The sequence below is a fragment of the Patella vulgata genome, chromosome 3 (assembly GCF_932274485.2).
Source record: "Patella vulgata chromosome 3, xgPatVulg1.2, whole genome shotgun sequence".
Classification (NCBI taxonomy): Eukaryota; Metazoa; Mollusca; class Gastropoda; family Patellidae; genus Patella; species Patella vulgata.
Window position 1 is genome coordinate 42,223,313 of NC_065881.2, and position 19,173 is coordinate 42,242,485.

Here is a 19,173-nt window from a genome sequence, read left to right on the forward strand (position 1 = left end):
TACTCCACCAAATACAAAATAAATAGCACTATTTTTCTTTAAAGATACCTTCCTGTGTACAAACCAGGTAATTTGATGATATATTTGGACTAAAAACATATTTAAATTGATTTATCTATCAAAATTTTGCTTCAAATCCTTCTCAAAATGTTGTATTCGCACAGAAATACCCCTGCTACAAAAAATCTATCAAAAGAGGTCATGTTTGTGTCATGTCAACTTGGTTGACGACGTAGCTAGCAGCAGGTGTGAAGCCGGAGGAGAATTCTTTGCATATACAAGACAATGTTGTCTTTAATCACTGTCCATTTATCATAAATATCGAAGCCTAATTAAATTCTCAGATTATCCACTCCCCACGTCTTTTTCCTTGGTTTTTATCTCAGTAACTGTTGTACGCTAAGCTTACCATCAAGTTTATCAACATATACATCAGACAATCTTCACGTACAACCTTTGACGTCACTCGAGCAGACATCCCTAACTGTCGGGTTGCCAGTTAGGGAAACCCTGACATTTTGTCCTGTATGCACTCCATGGATGTTTTTCAGGGAATCCACTATTTTTCTAGTAAGATTGAATGTTTCCACTTTCCAAATATACCACAATTGCCATACTTTATTGGAAATAACCACCCGATAAAGTATCTTTAAATAAACACTGGTTATTATGAAGTTATCTTATAATATATGAAGTCGACTGTTGAGTTTCCAAAAGCAAACAAATAAACAAGCTAACTCTTGTATATATAATGAATAAATCAATATCATTTATACATAATAAATGAACGTCTTATTGACAAGGGCATTGATTGCTACTTTGAGGGGTAGGGGAGGGCTGGAGTGCAAACAATAGAAAATCATTGTAGAAGTATACACATTTATAATGACATTTTGTTGATACTATGGACGGTAAAACCAAATAAAATTGGCCAATTTACTATAGTCTTCAAATAATGTTTACCCGAAATGATCTGCGGTGCTGATAATCTTATGGTCTATTTCAGAATAATACCCCTCAATTTTGAAACTGAGAGTTGCTAGTGTTTGTCTTCATGTCACTCTTTTAGAATAGTCTTGTAAAACATGTGAAAAAACTGTTGGATTTATAATTCATTTTTTTTGAGTCCTGGGTAAATCCACATTTTTAACAAAAGTGTTGCAAATACGTTAAATAAGCGGTTGCCATGCAAGATTCCCACTAAAAAAGCGATTTTCGTACAATAAGGTGCCATAATCCAGGAAATTAGTCTGATATGCGGGAATACCGAAAGGAACTAAGATCTTTCAGATAAAAACATATCATTTTAAGTTTTATCAAAATCAGATAAAAATTGTGACCTATAGAGGCTCCACAACCTTGGTATTACACACATTAACACTATTTGCGTAACGGGAAGCGTTCATTTTGACGGGAAGTTTTGGTCCGATTTTCACAAAAGGGTCTTATATGGTTTCACTTCTGAAATATAAATCAATTCTTGTCAATATACCTTATACATCTTATCATATTCTTCTAGACTTATCTCACTAAACTTCTTCCATAATGTTGTGATTTCTTCATCTCCTAATATAATTTAAAAACATATATTTATGTGTCGTATTTCAAGATGACCTAAAGAAATTTTCATTAACTTGTCGAAATGTCATACTAAGTTTATTAGTCAAAGATGTTTATGAATGCACATAAAAAGATACTACTGTACAGTCCGCATCAAAAGCACCCAACACAATATAATTCATATTTAAGTTGTTACATCTAATATCAAATATCAATTTACCTATACAAAAAATAATCTCTTAAAGGAGAATGCTATAGTAAAAGTTTAATGTTATCATTTACTTAGTTCATTGTGTAACGCATTTCAGAATTATTTTTAAAAAAAAAAAGTTTTAGTAACAAATAACGTTATAAAACACTTTCGGATTTCCCAAATTACGGAAACACCTGACAATTAATGAGCTGAAGCTAAATCTCGTGACATGACCTAAGAGGTGACACTTGTGTAGCAGTCGATGTATATTTCAATATGGCATCAGCAGAAAGTGACAACTTGTCAGACATTGATTTCGCCCTGAATGTTCTTCCCTATCAGTATGAGCCAATTCGAAATGCGAGCAACAACCGTGACGTCGTGACGATGATGGTTGGGAACATTCTACCATTTCTAGCGAAGAAGAACAATCGCTGCAGGCTGTGTTCGCATTAGGTCAAACTTAGAGTACCTTGTCTTATCACAGTCCTTTGATTCTCGATAACTTTTCACTTCATTTAATGATGTTCACGCCTCATCGGTGAAAACATATCAGAGAAAAACTATTAATTCCAACAAGTTTACCCTAGCCATAGGGTAATACGGTATTATATGCCCTAGCCTACTTTCTTTGTGCAACAATTGAAAAACGAGGGTCACGTCGTATATAGGCCTATAGTATCGGCATTGCTGAAAACAATTTCTATTAGGCCTACACTCATTTACCTAGTTAAATCTGACGGACTTCCTACATCTGCAAAATCATCGACATAGGCCTACACACTTTGAAAAGGCGATATTAATTGATTTACATTAGTATTTAGGCTACCTAGCTGTGTTGTTTACATTTCGTTGCTATGGTTGCTTCAGTCATTTCTATTGCTAGATTTTGAAAGCGTGTCAGTTTCACCATAGAACTATGCACAGTTTTAACATAGAAAGATAACATAACTGCTATATCTTGATCGACATAATATATTATTAAAATCACGTTCGTAGGCAGATAAATTGAATGAGAAGAGAAGCATGTGTTGATGGCGACCAGCCCTTTTCGCCTCGTTGACTGCTATATCTTGATCGACATAATATATTATTAAAATCACGTTCGTAAACAGTAAATCGAATGAGAAGAGAAGCATGTGTTGATGGTGACCAGCCTTTTTCGCCTTGTTGACATCGCTGTGTCCAGACCTTAAGTGTGTGTTGCCTCGCTTGGAAATTAAAAAAAAATGACACATGCTTCCTGATTTATTGTTTATGCTATTAGTACATCCCCAAGCAACGCAATTGACCATGTTATGCTTCTAGTTAGTCAAAATGACGGGATGTAGTGCTCAGTTGCAATAGCCTTCTATAGGGAAATTCACAACGTCTGTCGTCTCTGAAGTCACTCAGGGAGAAAATCAAATTGAGGCTGCATAAATGTCAATTTCAGATTTTTTTGGTATATTTTTCCTTTGTAAAAATATTCAGAATGATTTTCAAAATTTGGCAGGGCTAAAAATGTTCTAATATTAACGTTATTTTTCATATTAATGCAACTTTTTGTGGTAGTATTCTCTTTTAATCAAACATACTCATTGCAGTGTTTTGATTGATAAATTGACACTTAACACTGATGTAACATCAGTGTATAAGATTTTTTGTGCCTGATTAGTACGCCTGTCAATCAAGTAGATTGCTTCAGATGGGGTTTTCCTACATTTCCTTGATTGGTTGTTAAAGCTTTTTTTTTTAACTAATGGTAATTTGACATGGAATGTGTCATTCAGTCCAACAAAAAGCTGTTTTGATGATTCTAAGAAAGAGATAGAGAAATGGGGTTTAATGTCCACTCGACACAAACTAGGTCATTTCGGTACTAATACCTAGTTAATTTTATTTCAATAATTCGCTTGCGCGTAGGGGTCTTTAGCAGTGGGAGGAAACCGGAGGACCCAGAGAAAACCTACGAGTGTTGGACAGGCGACGCTACTCCCTGTCACATACAACCTTCAAAGAAAGACTTGAGCAAGAAGATGTTATATAAATGCTATTTCAATAGTTAATTTTTGGACTTGATTTTAATATATTTTCAGATCTACAGAAACCTTTAAAATCAATATATTCTAATTATTTGTTCATTTATTTTTCAATATCAATTGATTTCGTTAAATTAATATTATCATTATCAAGATAAAATATTGATCAAATGACAAAGAATAAGTTAAAAAATTTGTATTATGTGTTTTTATTCACTATGTATGTGTGTAATGTGTATATCTTGTTAATGTATAGCAAGGAATGAATATTGTTAATGTACTGAAATGAATGAATAAGAAAATCGTGTAGAGTCAATTTTAGTCTAACTTAACGCAGGCAAAAATAACTGTAGTCTAGTTTATCCAAACATACTGAAGACATTTAAACAAATATGCTGAAAATATCTAAAATTTATTTTAACCAAACATGTCATCTGGAGCTATATTTAGTCTAGTTTAAAATTGAAATCTGGTTTAATTTGAATACAAATTACCTGATTCTAATTTGTGGAATAATTCTAACCCCTCATGATATGAACCCCTGCCTGTACGTTTCGTTGAATCTTTCTCTTGGTCAACATCTTCATGAATTTTAACATAAACCTGTCAAAAGGCAAAATGAAAACTTTAAAAGATCCAATGGAAATCATACACATGCAGATCAGAATAGTACCAACAAGAACTTATTTTAAGCTATCTTTTAAAGCCCCAACATGTAAAATAAAATAAAATGAATTGTGGTTTAGCATCCTACTTTCCAGTAACCACCTGGCTAATGAATATGGGCATATGCCATTAAGTGTTGTAAGAGGAAAATGTTGTATGTTGTGCCTTAAACATACATTATGCAAGAGCTAAATCTGTCTATTGCAGGTCTTTCTTTAGGCCTGAAATGTTATCTAAATTATTAATTAGACATTAATTAACTTATCGCTAGCCTGCGATGTTTATTGGATTAGGTTCCGATTTGCTGTTCGACTTCTATTCATGATTTAATCATGAAATAGATAATTGAGACTTCTATTCATGATTTAATCATGAAATAGATAACTGAGACTATGTTTTTTATCGTACCGACTTTAGTAATGATGATCGCGACTAGGCCGAAAATTCAATTGCTAAAATCTTGATTCAGAGAGGATCAATTTGCCTGAAATTTTCAGCAAATTCCCTTTACCTTATCTAGTTTTTAACTATTATAGTGAGAACTGCCAGCTCTTTATCTAATCTCCCATAATGTATCTTTAACTTCATTCATAATTTTAAATATACCTCAAAAAGATGTTGAAGTGGATCCTTGTTTAACTGCACATCATCTCCATACCTTTTATAACCTAATATCAATAAACCTAGAAATAAAAGTTCAAGCATTGTTTAGAAATGAAAATTAAGAAATTCACTAAAATCATGTGTGCTAGTATTATTAAATAACTTTAGCTGTAGTAAATAATAATACAATTTATACAATTACATCAAAACCTCTATTTTATGACTATGAACTCAAATAAATGTTCTTTCTCTAATTTAGAATGGTATCACAGACATGGGTGATTTAGAATGGTATCACAGTCATTGGAATGTTTTCAGAGATATAGGTATACATAAAGCATTTATCAAAGTTAAATCTAAATATTTTAGATTGTTTTGATTACTCACTGAGCTGTGTTCCCCAATCTCCAAGGTAATTTAATCTGGTTACTTTATGACCCAAAGCTTCATATAAATTACATATAAAATTTCCCAAGATTGTAGAATGTAGATGCCCTACATGAAATGGTTTAGCTATATTGGGTGAACTGTAAAACAAAGATGTAAAAGATAGATAGGTACAATGTAATTTGATGCATGAAATTCATCACATTCTACTTAGTTGCAATGTTATTATCCAAATAATCTGTTATTATAATACTTTTGTTCTGCAGAGGATTGGCTGTTTAGATTCTTGCATATTTTTTAATTTTCAGTTTATCAAAAGGCATCAAAATGAATTTTTTTCTGTTTGTGTTTGGAGCCAAATGCTTTCAGAGTCTGTGAGAAGGACTTCAAGTTGAAACAAGCCAACAGTGAGGCTAATGTCCCCCGCAGAAATCCCAAAATAAATAGACGACACATTTATTAATCGCACATTTATTATTTTCAAAAGTATCAAGCAATCAAACTGAAACTACCGGGTATACACTAAGTTTCATCACTCTCTATCAGATAGAATCAAAGTTTTCTTGTCCCAAAGCATCGACCAATGAAATTACTTAGCTCAGCTTAGCTTTAGCTCGAAATGTTTATCATGGAACTCAGTCAAGACAACACCTAATGAACATCTACATCAAGTTTAAACATTCAACCTCTAAAGCAGAGTTGTTAGGTTCCAAAGTTGCTTATCGCTCCTTAGACTAAGAAGAAAATTCTCATTACCGAACTTAGTCAAGGTAATGATATAATGAATGTAGCCTATACTCAGAGTTTCTTCACTCTCACTTAATTATAACCAAAGTTAGCGTGCTGCAAAGCATCAACCAATCAGAATGCTCAGCTCTGCTTACTGTAAGCAGATAATTGTGTTCCAAAGTCTTGACCAATCAAATTGCTTATCGCTCTGCTTACCCTGAATGGAAAATGCTCATTATTGAACTTAGTCATGGTATTGATGTGATAGAACTATACACCAAGTGTCCCAACTCTCACTTAATTAGAACTAAAGTTATCATGTCCCAAAGCATCAATCAATCAAATTGCTTATCTCTGCTTACCCTAAGCTGAAAATGCTCATCTTCGAACTCCATCAAGGCACTGACATAATAAACGCCCACACCAAGTTTGAACATTCTAGCTCAATAAGAAGGAAAGTTATTGTGTCCCAAAAAGTGTGACGGACAGACAGACATTTGGCTAGCTAAGCTGAAGACAATAAACATTATCTGTGCATGTGGATATTAGATTTCATTTAATAGCTGAATTCGTAATATGCACAGACAACGCCATGCTTGTACATATGCTGTTTATATTTTTTATCTTATTTTAAATTTAATAATATATACTCTTCAAAAAACGTAGGGGATATTCAGAAACAATACAAAACTGCGGAAATGCACTGCTGTTTTTATTAGAGATAACCAGTGTATGTTAATAACAGGCCAATTGCCTACACATGAACATAAACAGTTCATATGGGTGGCTTATCTGACGCGCCCATTTCACTCGCAAAGAGATACACTGTCAAAAGTGAAAATGGAAGTTTTTGATTTTTATCTTAATAATGAGTAATTGCTCCACCAATCCTCAGACATTCAGAAATTCGTTGCGGCATGCTCCTAATCAACCGTCCAATCACAATTTGGGGCAATCCGACCCACTCCTCTTGCAGTGCCACGGCCAATTCTTGCAGTGTTGTCGGTTGACGTTGACGTCGACGAACACATCTCCTGATCATGTCCCAGACATGCTCTATAGGGGAATGGTCAGGACTCATGGCTGGCCAAGGCATATGGACAATATGGTGACGCTGGAGGTAGTCATTCACGACACGAACGCAGTGGGCACGGACATTATCATCTTGAAAGATGAAATGTCGACCTGCACATTGAGCAAAGGGCAGAAACATAGGTGCCAGGATGTGGTCATGGTAGTACACACCAGTGACCCTTCCTTGAACAGTTCTGCCAGTCATGGTGATTCCTCCCAACACCATAACAGACCCACGCCCGAATCTGTCATGCTGTCTGACGTTAACGTTAGCATGACACTCATTTATACGCCTCCAAACGCGAGCACGCCTATCGGTGAAATCCAGAGTAAAGCTGGACTTATCTGAGAACATTACATGCGCCTATCGACGATTACCCAAATTTCTATGCTGCCTTCACCATTGACACCTGTTTGCCATGTGCTGGTGAGTTAATGGAGGCATAACAAGCAGTCGTCGCCCATGCAAATGGGCTGCATGTAGCCGATTTCTAATCGTTTGGGGTGTAACTCAAATTCCTGTAACTTGGTACAAGTTTACAGAAAGCTGATTGGCTATTGTCCTCAATTTCGCAGGACCTGTGTACGAATGTATCGATCCTGGGCTTGTGTAGTGGCTCTAGGATGACCTGAACGACATTGTGTGTTTGTTGGTACTGGTTCCACAGTCTGCTGATAAGTTCTACATCTGTGAACATACTCTCAAAGCATGTCAAGTGTCCATGGCTGTTTATCATATCACAAACTCCATAGGTATTTGCATTTCAATATACCCTAACAGAATTTCAATGTCATTTACAGTTAATACAATATACCTATAAGAGAATTTCAATGTTATCTAATACCTATATTCAACAACAACATGTTTTTTTGGAAATTGCAGAACATCATAACCATATCGTTTTCCTAATCTCTGTACAGTGGACAATACTTTCTGGAAATAAAATCATGTACTTTGGGAATAGTTAATATAAAATAGTTTCAATATTTCAAATGAACATAGATCAGAAAAAAAAATGTGCAAATTGATTTGGTTAGAAAATCAGAGGGGTGCTGGGACCTCCACAGGAGGGTAGGCAGACCAAACTTAGGGCACACTGGGGGAGGGGGGAGAGGGGGGCAGGAAGTGTTTGGTTCTGTGGCACAGGCTAGAATAGATTTGACGTATATCTGAGCCATGACATACCGTACATTGACACTTGGTTGAGGGATCATGCTCAAGTCCTGCAGATCTAAACATGAAAAGAGTTAGCAGCAACCAAGAATTAAATGATCTACGAGTACATAAAACGGGACTGATATTCCATATAAAGGGTTTCATTTGATTCTGTTAGCTAATGCGGGAGGAGTAGCACTTAAGAGTAAACTGACAAAACCCCATGAATGAGAAGACCGGCTATGGCATCAGTGTAAAAAGTTAACTTTAGGACTGGCCAAGGAAGTTACTGGTCACATAATAAATGCTAATAGGGTTCGTAGTAACGGTTAGAGTATTGGCCTTCGGATATGCTAACAGCTAAAAATGTTCCCGTCACCCGTGTTGCAATTTCCAAAATATTATTTTTTCATTTTCTAAATTCATTAGCATAATAAATGAAACAAAGACAGATTAATTGATTCTTAATATTATGGAAATATTGATCTGGCTCTGAAATCTAATCTGGAAGCCATCAGCAGAAATCAGGACCGGATTAAGCTTCCATGGGGTCTTGGTCATTGTCCATCACACACATAAATGCAGTTTGTATGTCAGTATGGTTGATAGATAGGTTTATTTGGCACAACATAATAAATAAAATCATCAATTGTTTTTTTTTTTAGATTGGGGCTCACTGGCTGAAGCCCAGCTAGCACTTCACTTAATCCAGGCCTGCTGGAAATGGATTTGATATTTGATCACGAAATAAAATTTAAAATCGCTCAAAATATTAGCCCACGTCATTTCCTCCAGAAATTTGTGCCAAACTCCAACACTTATTGGTCCTGGGGAATTTGTCCTAATGATAAACGTGTACAGTTACTACTCATCTGTTTTCAGGAGTGGATTGGGCCTTGGACCGCTAGACTTGTTCCAGGGGCCCCAATTGGAAAAAGATAATTTGAAATATATTTTTTTCAAAATAACTAAAATTCATCTTCATATGCACTGAAAAATACAATGGCCTCAATCCGAGGCAAAAAATACACCCACAGCAGCTAAGTTGCCCGGGCAGTCAATAAGAGTTGTCACATATTTTTTCTTTTGTCTTTAAGGAAACATTTATAATACACTAAAATCTTATTAAGAGTAACAACTCATTAAGTAATGATCAGAAAATCATTAAAATTTGTTTGGCTTCTAGTTCTATCCCATGCTGATGTTTAGTATACAAAATATTTAATATTTAGCTGTTTAAGTTAACAAAAATCATTGAAAATCAACATACTTGTTCGTCTCAAGACCTTGTATCAATATAAAGTCAATGGAATGATCACTTTGGCTTGTAGAGCATCCACAAAATATTTCAAAGTGATCAAGTACCATAATTCTAGCACTAATTATTGAAAATTGTTGAAAATCAATAGGCTTCTTCGTCTCTTGACCTTAAACACTGTGTATAAATCTTAAGTCAATCAGATATTAACTTTAGCCTCTAGAGCGTCCACAAGATATTTAACCATAGGTTGCCAGGCAAGATATGCCCACATTTTGCAAGAGATGGATAGACAAGCTAAAAACAAAAGCGATTTTTCGTACAATCAGGGGTTATAATCCAGACAGTTATGGTCTGAAATGCGCAAATATCGAAAAGGACTGTGATGTTTGGGATATAAAGATATTTGATCAAAATAGGATAAAAATTGTGACCTCTAGAGGGTCTAGTGTTTGCCTTTGCTAGTATTTCAATTATTTGGTACCTTAGATAATCGACTTTACCACCTGGAGCAAGTTGATGTAATCCTTTCTCAATGTTGACATCGCTCAGTAATAAGCAGTAATTGTATTCCATAGAATTGTGACCTGTATACTCCAGTTCAATTACTAAATGCCATTGAAACAATTTAAATTAAATACTGTACTACTAAATAGATTTAGAATTTTTTAAAAAAATACCTATATTCAAAATCTTTACCTGTATAAAGAATTCGTTGTTGATATTTATTTGAAGCTTGTTGCTTTTGTCAACATAACAATTTTCTATAACATCATCCTGAAAATAGATGATCATTTTGACATATGCTAAACAGCAAAAAAACCTCTGTAGAATTTCAAAATCAGACAGGCACTTTAATCAAATCATTCTAGAAACCGACTTACTAAATGGGTCAAAGCAATTTTTTGTGAACAGTATGTTGCCACATCAGTGATTGATTCATCACAATTCCAAGACATTACGAGAAGGTTTAGAGTCTGTACACAGTCTATACATCATTATCTGGTGTATCCACCGCGAGTGTCAATAACAGCAGTGGACCAGACGATTGATGAACGCCATTGACATCTGGAACCACACTCTCAGAAAAGCCTGGCGCAATCCATCGGCTGTGTTTGGTCTCGGTACAACGTTATTAAATTTCCTCTGAATTTCATCCCAATGATGTTCAATCAGGTTCAAGTCCGGACTAAGGGCTGGCCAGTGCATAACGCTGACACCGTTCTGCTGTAGAAAGACCCGAGTAACTCTGGCAATGTGGACACAGGTGTTTCCATGCTGGAAAACGTTGTTTTGATGATGTGAGAAATGTGGTATGGCGTGGGGTCCGAGAGCTTGATCGATGTAGCACACTGCTACACTGCTGTGATGCCGCCTCCTCTCCCTGGAACAACACAGGACCCACTCTCTGGTTCAGGCTGATTCCACCCCAAACCATTATGCTTGGACCTCCCCGTGAGTCTCTGGTGAGACGTCGGCGCACTGTATCGGTACTGATGGGTCTTCTGTGTGTTCTCACTGTCTGATGTGCTGTCTGAGATGCCTGTGTGAAGGGATTCTGCATGTGCTGACACACAACATGGCGGTCTAGTCGCCTTGTAGTAACCCTTGATCTACCAGCTTGGCGGTGATCATCCATGGTGTTGGTGACCCGAAAGCACTGCTGAAGCCTGTAGATGGTCTGAACATTGACCTGGAAGTGATTGGCAATGGCTTGGGCAGTGTGGCCAGCATCAAGTCTTCCAAGCGCCATGTTCCTCTGAGCTGTCATGACTTGTGGCATGCTGCTGACATTGTAGTGTGAATGATTCAACCAGGTATGGGGGTGCATTTTTATTCAAGCTATAAGATATTGTTAAAACATAAATCTATAAATATTGTACCTTAAAATCTATACTATCTTTATCCAATACAAAACCAATTTCTTTCAATCTTGATCTTGGTAACAGAAACTGAGGTAAATCTGATCTATAAGATAATATAGAGACAAGAAAATAAATGTTTATAAATATCCAATCCAATTCAAATTAAATGTTTTTGAATTTGTTTTGTTTTGTTTTTTTAAATATTTTATTGGACTCTATTTACTCCACATCTGACAAGTTTTATCATTCCTAAATTCACCAATGCCTTGAGCGTAACAACAGTTTTTCTGAACAAGTGTTAGGCTTTTGTAGTGTAGTATAGGGAGATGGAGAATCTAGCATCCACAAATAACAAACTATATCATTTCGGGATGAATATAAAACAAAATTTTCGTCCATAAATAACTAACTAGATCATTTCAGGATGAACATAAGATACAATTTTCGTCCACAAATAACAAACTAGATCATTTCAGGACGAACATACGATACAATTTTATTTCAATAATTCTCTTGCAAATAGGGATCTTTAGCAATGAGAGGAAACTAGAGGCCCCAGGGAAAACCCACATGGTTAGACAGGAGAACCTTCTCCTTGCCAGTTAAATAAAAATACACATTGAATTGGGTTGTTAAATTCCATAACCTGCATATATTGAGAAGATGATTATAGAAACAAATGATCATACTTTGTATTTTTTGAGACAGGGTTGACTTTCAGTAAATGTAACATATCTACTTCTAATTTTTCAATATCTGCCACATTTTTCTCTCCATTTCTTCTTAAAGATCGAACAATCTGTGAATAATTTAAATGATAACAAAATTAACAAACTAAAGACTAATATAGTTACTACACCTGAAAATTATTTCTGTCATATTAAAACATGCAGTAATGTATTTATTGTGTTAATCCTGCTATACTAACTACAGTATATGGAAATTTGATCGTTATCAACACCACATGGAAAGAATTTAAACTTTCATACATACACTAGGCAAGAAATGGTAGAGTAATACCAGTATTTTAGGAAATAACAGTTTTAGTCAAAACATATACGTTACTACCATCTGTCGAATTCTCATGCCTTGAAACAATAGCATCTTGGATATTGGAAGTATCTGGGACTCCCTAACCTGAATGACGAATGACAACCGAATGATGAATGAAAAGAAATTTCTAAACAATAAATTCTCCAGTTAGGACAACACGATTAAATCTTTTCATGGAATAGATTCAATGAATATGGAATTATTAGTACCGACCTCAAGATCTCCGCTCCTCGCCCAATGAAATTTAGATTGAGGAGATCTCAATCAATCTAGAAACTGTGTTCTTGTAACACTAATATTATTTGTTATTTTCCCATATAAAAATAAAGTCAAGTATGATTACATTGGTTCACCAGACAAATGACAAAGAGAATGACAAGGGTCAACCAGACGAATGGCAAGGAGAATGGCAGAGGTTCACCATACAAATGACAAAAAGCATGACAGTGGTTCATCAGACGACTGACAAAAAGATAGGTTGCCAGGCAACAAAACATATGCCCACAGCAGCTAAATCGTCCGAGCAGTCGACAAGGGTTGTCGCATATTTATTGTTTTGTAGGTAATTAATGGCATTTAATAGACAATTTCATACAGATGACATTATTATTTTCGCCGTTTGAGGGTTCACAAAGTTCTAAAAACTAAAATAAGGGCCATAACACTGGAAGCAATCAACAGAAATTGTTGAAATTCAACAGGCTTGTTCGTTTTACTAATTCAAATAATGCATATAAATTCCATACAGATCAGATGATAACTTTTGTAGTTCTAACATTCACAAGGTTCAACAAAGTAAAACAAGGGCCATAACTCTAGAAGTAGGCTTTTTCCTTTCACTAATTTAAATGATGCATATGAATTTCATACAGATTGGGTGATAACTTTTGTCGTTCGAGCGTTCACAAGATTCAACAAAGTAAAACAAAGGCCATAACTCTAGATGTAATTAACGGAAATTTGCTGAAACTCAATAGGCTTGTTCGTTTTAGTAATTTAAACCATACATATAAATTTCATATAGATCGGATAATAACTTTTGTCGTCAGAGCATTCACAAGGTACAACAAAGTGAAACAAGGGCCACAACTCACGGCGTAATTAACGGAAATTGCTGAAATTAAACAGGCTTCTTCATTTCATTAATTTAATGATGCATATAAATTTTAAACAGATCGGATGATAACTGTTGTCATTAGAGCGTTCACAAGATTCAACAAAGTGAAACAAGGGCCATTACTCTAGATGTAATTAATGGAAATTTGCTGAAACTCAATAGGCTTGATCGTTTTACTAATTTAAACCATACATATAAATTTCATACAGATCGGATAATAACTTGTCGTCAGAGCATTCACAAGGTACAACAAAGTGAAACAAGGGTCATAACTCACGGAAATTGCTGAAATTCAATAAGCTTCTTCTAATTTAAATGATGCATATAAATTTTAAACAGATCGGATGATAACTGTTGTCATTAGAGCGTTCACAAGATTCAACAAAGTGAAACAAGGGCCATAACTCTAGATGTAATTAACGGAAATTGCTGAAATTCAATAGGATTCTTCGTTTTACTAATTTAAATGATGCATATAAATTTACTAATGAGATGATAATCAGATGATAAATGTAGTCTGTAGATTGTTTACAGGAAATTGTGGACGACGGACGGACATAACTCTAGATGTAATTAACGGAAATTGCTGAAATTCAATAGGATTCTTTGCTTTACTAATTTAAATGATGCATATAAATTTCATACAGATCAGTTGATAACTTTTGTCGTTAGAGCGTTCACAAGGTGCAACAAAGTGAAACAAGGGCCATAACTCCAGAAGAAATTAACGGAAGTTATTGAAATTAAATAGGCTTCTTCATCTCACTAATGAGATGATAATCAGATGATAAATGTAGTCTGTAGAGTGTTCACAAGAAATTTTGGATGACGGAAGGACCGACCGACTGCCAGACGGACGGGGGTGACGGCAATATATGACCACATTTCCATGTGGGCGTATAAAAATGATAAAAGCCTCAGAAGAGGAATGACACAGGCTAAATAGATGAATAATAAACATAATGACAGTGGTTCACTAGACAAATGATAAGCAAATGCCATTATGTGTCATTCCTTTTATGAGTCTCTGTAATTCACCAGATGAACCTTTTCATTCTCTTTATTATTCACCTAATAATAAACGTCTGTCATTCCCCTGGGGCTTGATCATTATGTTTGACATTCATCTAATGAATGTCTGTCATTCCCTTTGTCATTCGTTCGGTAAACCTCTGTCATTATCTTTGTAATTCATCTGGTGAACCTGTTATTCCTTTTGTATTCTTCCAGTGGGCTCCTGTCATTATCTTTGTCATTCATCTAGTGAACCTGTTTTTCGTCTATTGAGTCTCTGTCATTCCTATATACTTGAGGTGACCATTCTGTATAATCTCCATACATTATCTAACAAAAATTATTCATTGCAATAATTAAAAAATGTTGGCCTAAGGAGACCTTATTGTTTCAAAATTTCTTGTAATTCGTCATTTGGTTTTCAGTCTGATACATTTGTCATTCAGGTTATCATTACCCAAAGATGGATCTATAGTGGGGGGGGGGGGGGGCACACCTTGTGCACGCCCCCTCCTATCTGGATGCAGGGGGTGCACTTTAGAACCGGATTCTTGTTTCCGATCACTGGAAAAGGCATTTCCGGGCTTCTAGTTTTCGAAATTTTCCGGGACAAATGTGGGATCCAGGGGGCACACTTTAGAACCGGATTCTTGTTTCAGATCACTGGAAATGGCATTTCCGGGTTTTAGCTTTCGATTCGATATTTTCCAAGGGAAATGTTGTGATCTTGACGCCTTCGGCTTCACTGACCGTGCCTCCACCCCCCCCACATGGTCTCTGGATCTGCCCTTGGGTACCGACGTAGTTACTACTGTGTGAACCATCGTAAATTTAAAACGCAATTGTTTGATTATGAACAAACTACTTAACTTTCGTTATTATAAACTTAACTGTGAGTTTGAAATCGACTCCCGTTAAATAAAATCCACTGAACAACTAATTATCCCAACGAATAAAATAGTTCTCTCTTGAAAAATTGAATTCCCACAAACTTTGACACAGAAAAATACCAATATGGAAGCTGATAACGTCACTTTCGGGAGATATCATTTCGTATAAGGGGTGACAGCATAGCAAATCGGCACTTTTACGACAATTCAAGTTTGGTTTAAGAAAAAGCTACAGTACAAATCTCGGCTCGGCATCGGGTTTGGGCGTTCACACACAAAACTGTCCATATTCTTTTATTTTGTTGCCGTCTTTTACATTCTAGTAAAATCTCTGCAAATTTTATAACTGTACATCTTTTGAAATATTTTGTTTTAATTATTTGATTAGCTGCTCGGATGAGATAATTTTCTTTTGAACACACATGCTGCACAACAACAATTACATTTGTTTTACGGGCCTTAAATATTACCCATGATTATCTTTAATATGAGAAATTAATAACATATTTTTAGTTTATATATGACTTAATTTTTATGGGTATCAGTGATATTTTCATTGTGAATAAAATTTGATAGACTGGCAATCAATGGTTTCAACATGGACCGTGTATATAGATGCACAGGAAATGTCCACGAAGCCTTTAGAATTCTGTGCCGCAACAAAAAACTAGACCGGACAATAAAATAAAATTGCTACTCTTTTTTTCTTTGCCACCCATACATAGATAGACTACTATAAATGTAGTAAATGTATCAAGACATCGTCTTTGTTTGTGAATTCGAAAAAAACATGTTGAGTTTTCGTTAAAAACAAACCTACTATTACATTCTTTTAATTTTTACTTCTGCACAATTAATCATCATTCCGGACAGTATTATTCCTGAACTTTATTTTCATAATTTTAAAATCATTCGTACATGCGTGAATTTGAAGTATTTAGCAAAACCAAAATGCTTACAAAAACTACGAAAATATTGAAATCGATCATTCCACAATTTTCAACTGCTGCATTTGGAAATTCCAAAGTTATAAACTGGAGAAATTCGGATAGGAATACTTATTGGGTTGAAAAATTACCATGTAACTATAAGAATACTGTAAGTTCAAGAAATTATTCTGTATAAAATCCAGCTATGTCAAATATCACATCGCTTGATTTGCCGTTGACAATTGAGATCTCGTCATGTCCCGAGCGAGCAGCAGAGAATCCAACCAACGGGGCTATACGGTCCATGGTTTCAATATAAATATTCAGTTGATATTTTCTGTCGCCCAAACTCAAACGATCGAGCTTTGTTTTCATTGCAACAAGTGGTTATCAAACTATCTGTCAAAATTAAACCACCCCCAAAACAGCTGCAATGGGGTCGTCCAACACGTGTAACGAAATCATTGTTGTCGTCTACTCAGTCGAAAATACAAGTAAATAGTCAAATTTGTCAAGAGAGAACTTTTTTATACGTTGGGATATTTAGTTCTGCAGTGGATTTTATTGGACGGGAGTTGATTTCAAACACACAGTTAAGTTTATAACGAAAGTTAAGTAGTTTGTTCGTAATCGAAGAAATGCGTTTAAAATTTACGATGGTTCACACAGTAAGTTAGTCTAGAATGGCTAAATCATACCCTAGAGGTCATGCTCAAAGTCAAAATAATATACCCATGACACATTCAATTAAAGTTAATGCGAAGAAGACGCTCATAGAAAAAAAGTGTGAATGTAAATAGTGTAAAGTTCAACTTATTAGAGTTAATTTTAGGCTGTTTAGAGCTCTTTTATGTTTTTCAAACTAAAAATTTACCCGATTAACAATTATCCTTCTTAAACAAGCTGACATTCTTATTTATCTTTTTAAATTCTAATAATTCAATCATTTAAGTCTTAAACATTTTTCTTCTGCAACAGGGCGCAGACATCTTGGGAAGGGAAGTAACTCCAATACTATTGAGTCTCCATCAGGAGGCAGACCACCATTAATTTCCCCATGACTCTGGCCTCTTTGCCTACTTCCAAATTTTCCACAAATTCTCGTTGGGCTGAATGCTTTCCACTATAGACAGAGGAACAAATGGTCTTTGCACTCAAATTTGTATGAGGTTGACCACTAAAATTTTGAGATACAAGAACTTGAAGAAGCATACTAAAAACATATGTAACTAGTTGCCCTACATATCACCGTAGCCTCCCTGATAACCCCGTAATACTTCCGCCTCAAAATCATGAATATTTACCAAAACCTGGCAGAAAATGTTAATTCAAACCCCATTCGTCCATTCTAGACCAAAATATCAACAGAGAGAGAATTGCTATAAATAGACCGAGATGGTGAAAATTAATGGTAACAGTAATTATATGCATGAAACATATGGTATATATAGCTATAATATATAGTGCAATAAACAATTCAATAGGCCCTATTATATACTATTCAAAAAAAGTAGGGGATATTTGATTTTGGGGGCATAATACTAAAATATGCAAATGACTACGAAAAAAGTCACTATAGAACCTAACAGAAGAAACATTTCCAGTTACATGTGACGCCCAAACGCACCAATAGCTACCGCATGGAATGCAGGTGATGCTTGGGATCATCATGGGGGTCCAACCCAAGATTTGCACGACTCTGACTTTGAATGTTACAGTCATTGTGGCATTGAATTCCAGGGTGGAAACATCAGTTTAATTGCTTTAGTGACCAGAAAACAAATTTTGATATGCGTCGGCTTACCCAAAATGAAAGGTTACGTGCCCTTGGCATGCTATAGATCGGCACAACACAGGCGGTTGTGGCGCGGACGATGAATGTTTCTCAGTCTGTCATAAGCAGGCTATGGTCCAGATACCGTGATACACAATCTGTACAGGACAGACCACGCTCAGGTCGACCAAGGGCGACAACTCAAGCCCAGGATCGATTTATCCGTACCTTGGCCTTGAGAAATCGTGTCATCACAGCAAATCAGATCAGCGCTCGTCTTCAAACAGACACTGGTGTGAGAGTGAGTGGCCAGACGATTCGGAATCGACTGCATAGGGGTCACCTTCGCGCCCGACGTCCTCGCGTGATCCCTTGTTTGAGAGATCATCACATTCAGGCAAGACGTCGTTGGTGTAGGGATCGTCAACACTGGGATAATCGACGCTGGAGCAATGTGATGTTTTCAGATGAGTCAAGGATCGTTACAGGTTACCTCCAACAACAGAACATCACCACATTACCTTGGCCAGCACTGAGTCCCGACCTCTCCCCCATCGAGCATGTCTGGGACATGCTTGGACAGAGGTTACGTCAACGTCAACAACGTCCTGCCAATGTCCAAGAACTTGCTGCTGCGTTGCAACAGGAATGGGACAATCTGGACCAAAATGACCTTAGACGTCTCATTAGGAGTATGCCACGTCGGATCAATGCTTGTTTGGCAAACAGAGGAGGATTTACCCGTTACTGACTTGGTTGTGATGCTGTGGTAACTTTGCTGTTTGACCCCGGGTATCATTTTACCCTAATAATGGTCAGTCTGTGCCTTACTTAGTCTAACGATCATTTGGAATAAATCGAAGAATGTGAACTTCATTTCATTT

At 36.0% G+C, this 19,173-nt stretch overlaps 1 protein-coding gene across 4 annotated transcripts in view; it reads right to left on the reverse strand.

Moving 5' to 3' along the window:
* The window catches only part of LOC126815595 (uncharacterized), a 32,252-nt gene extending 14,718 nt beyond the window's left edge, over positions 1-17,534 (reverse strand). The window contains exons 1-10 of one of the 4 annotated variants that reach the window (XM_050541310.2): positions 17,390-17,519; positions 14,887-15,026; positions 12,202-12,311; positions 11,531-11,615; positions 10,347-10,424; positions 8,079-8,167; positions 5,431-5,570; positions 5,047-5,123; positions 4,269-4,377; positions 1,493-1,566 (exon numbers count right to left, since the gene is read on the reverse strand). In XM_050541310.2, the coding sequence (XP_050397267.1) occupies positions 1,493-1,566; positions 4,269-4,377; positions 5,047-5,123; positions 5,431-5,570; positions 8,079-8,167; positions 10,347-10,424; positions 11,531-11,615; positions 12,202-12,245 (696 nt within the window). In that variant the 5' untranslated portion in view covers positions 12,246-12,311; positions 14,887-15,026; positions 17,390-17,519. Of the gene's footprint in view, positions 1-1,492; positions 1,567-4,268; positions 4,378-5,046; positions 5,124-5,430; positions 5,571-8,078; positions 8,168-10,346; positions 10,425-11,530; positions 11,616-12,201; positions 12,312-14,852; positions 15,027-17,389 lie in introns of all 4 variants that reach the window. The other 3 variants (XM_050541309.2, XM_050541308.1, XM_056099747.1) reach the window with 3 other exon arrangements.
* Between the last annotated feature and the right edge of the window lie 1,639 nt (positions 17,535-19,173).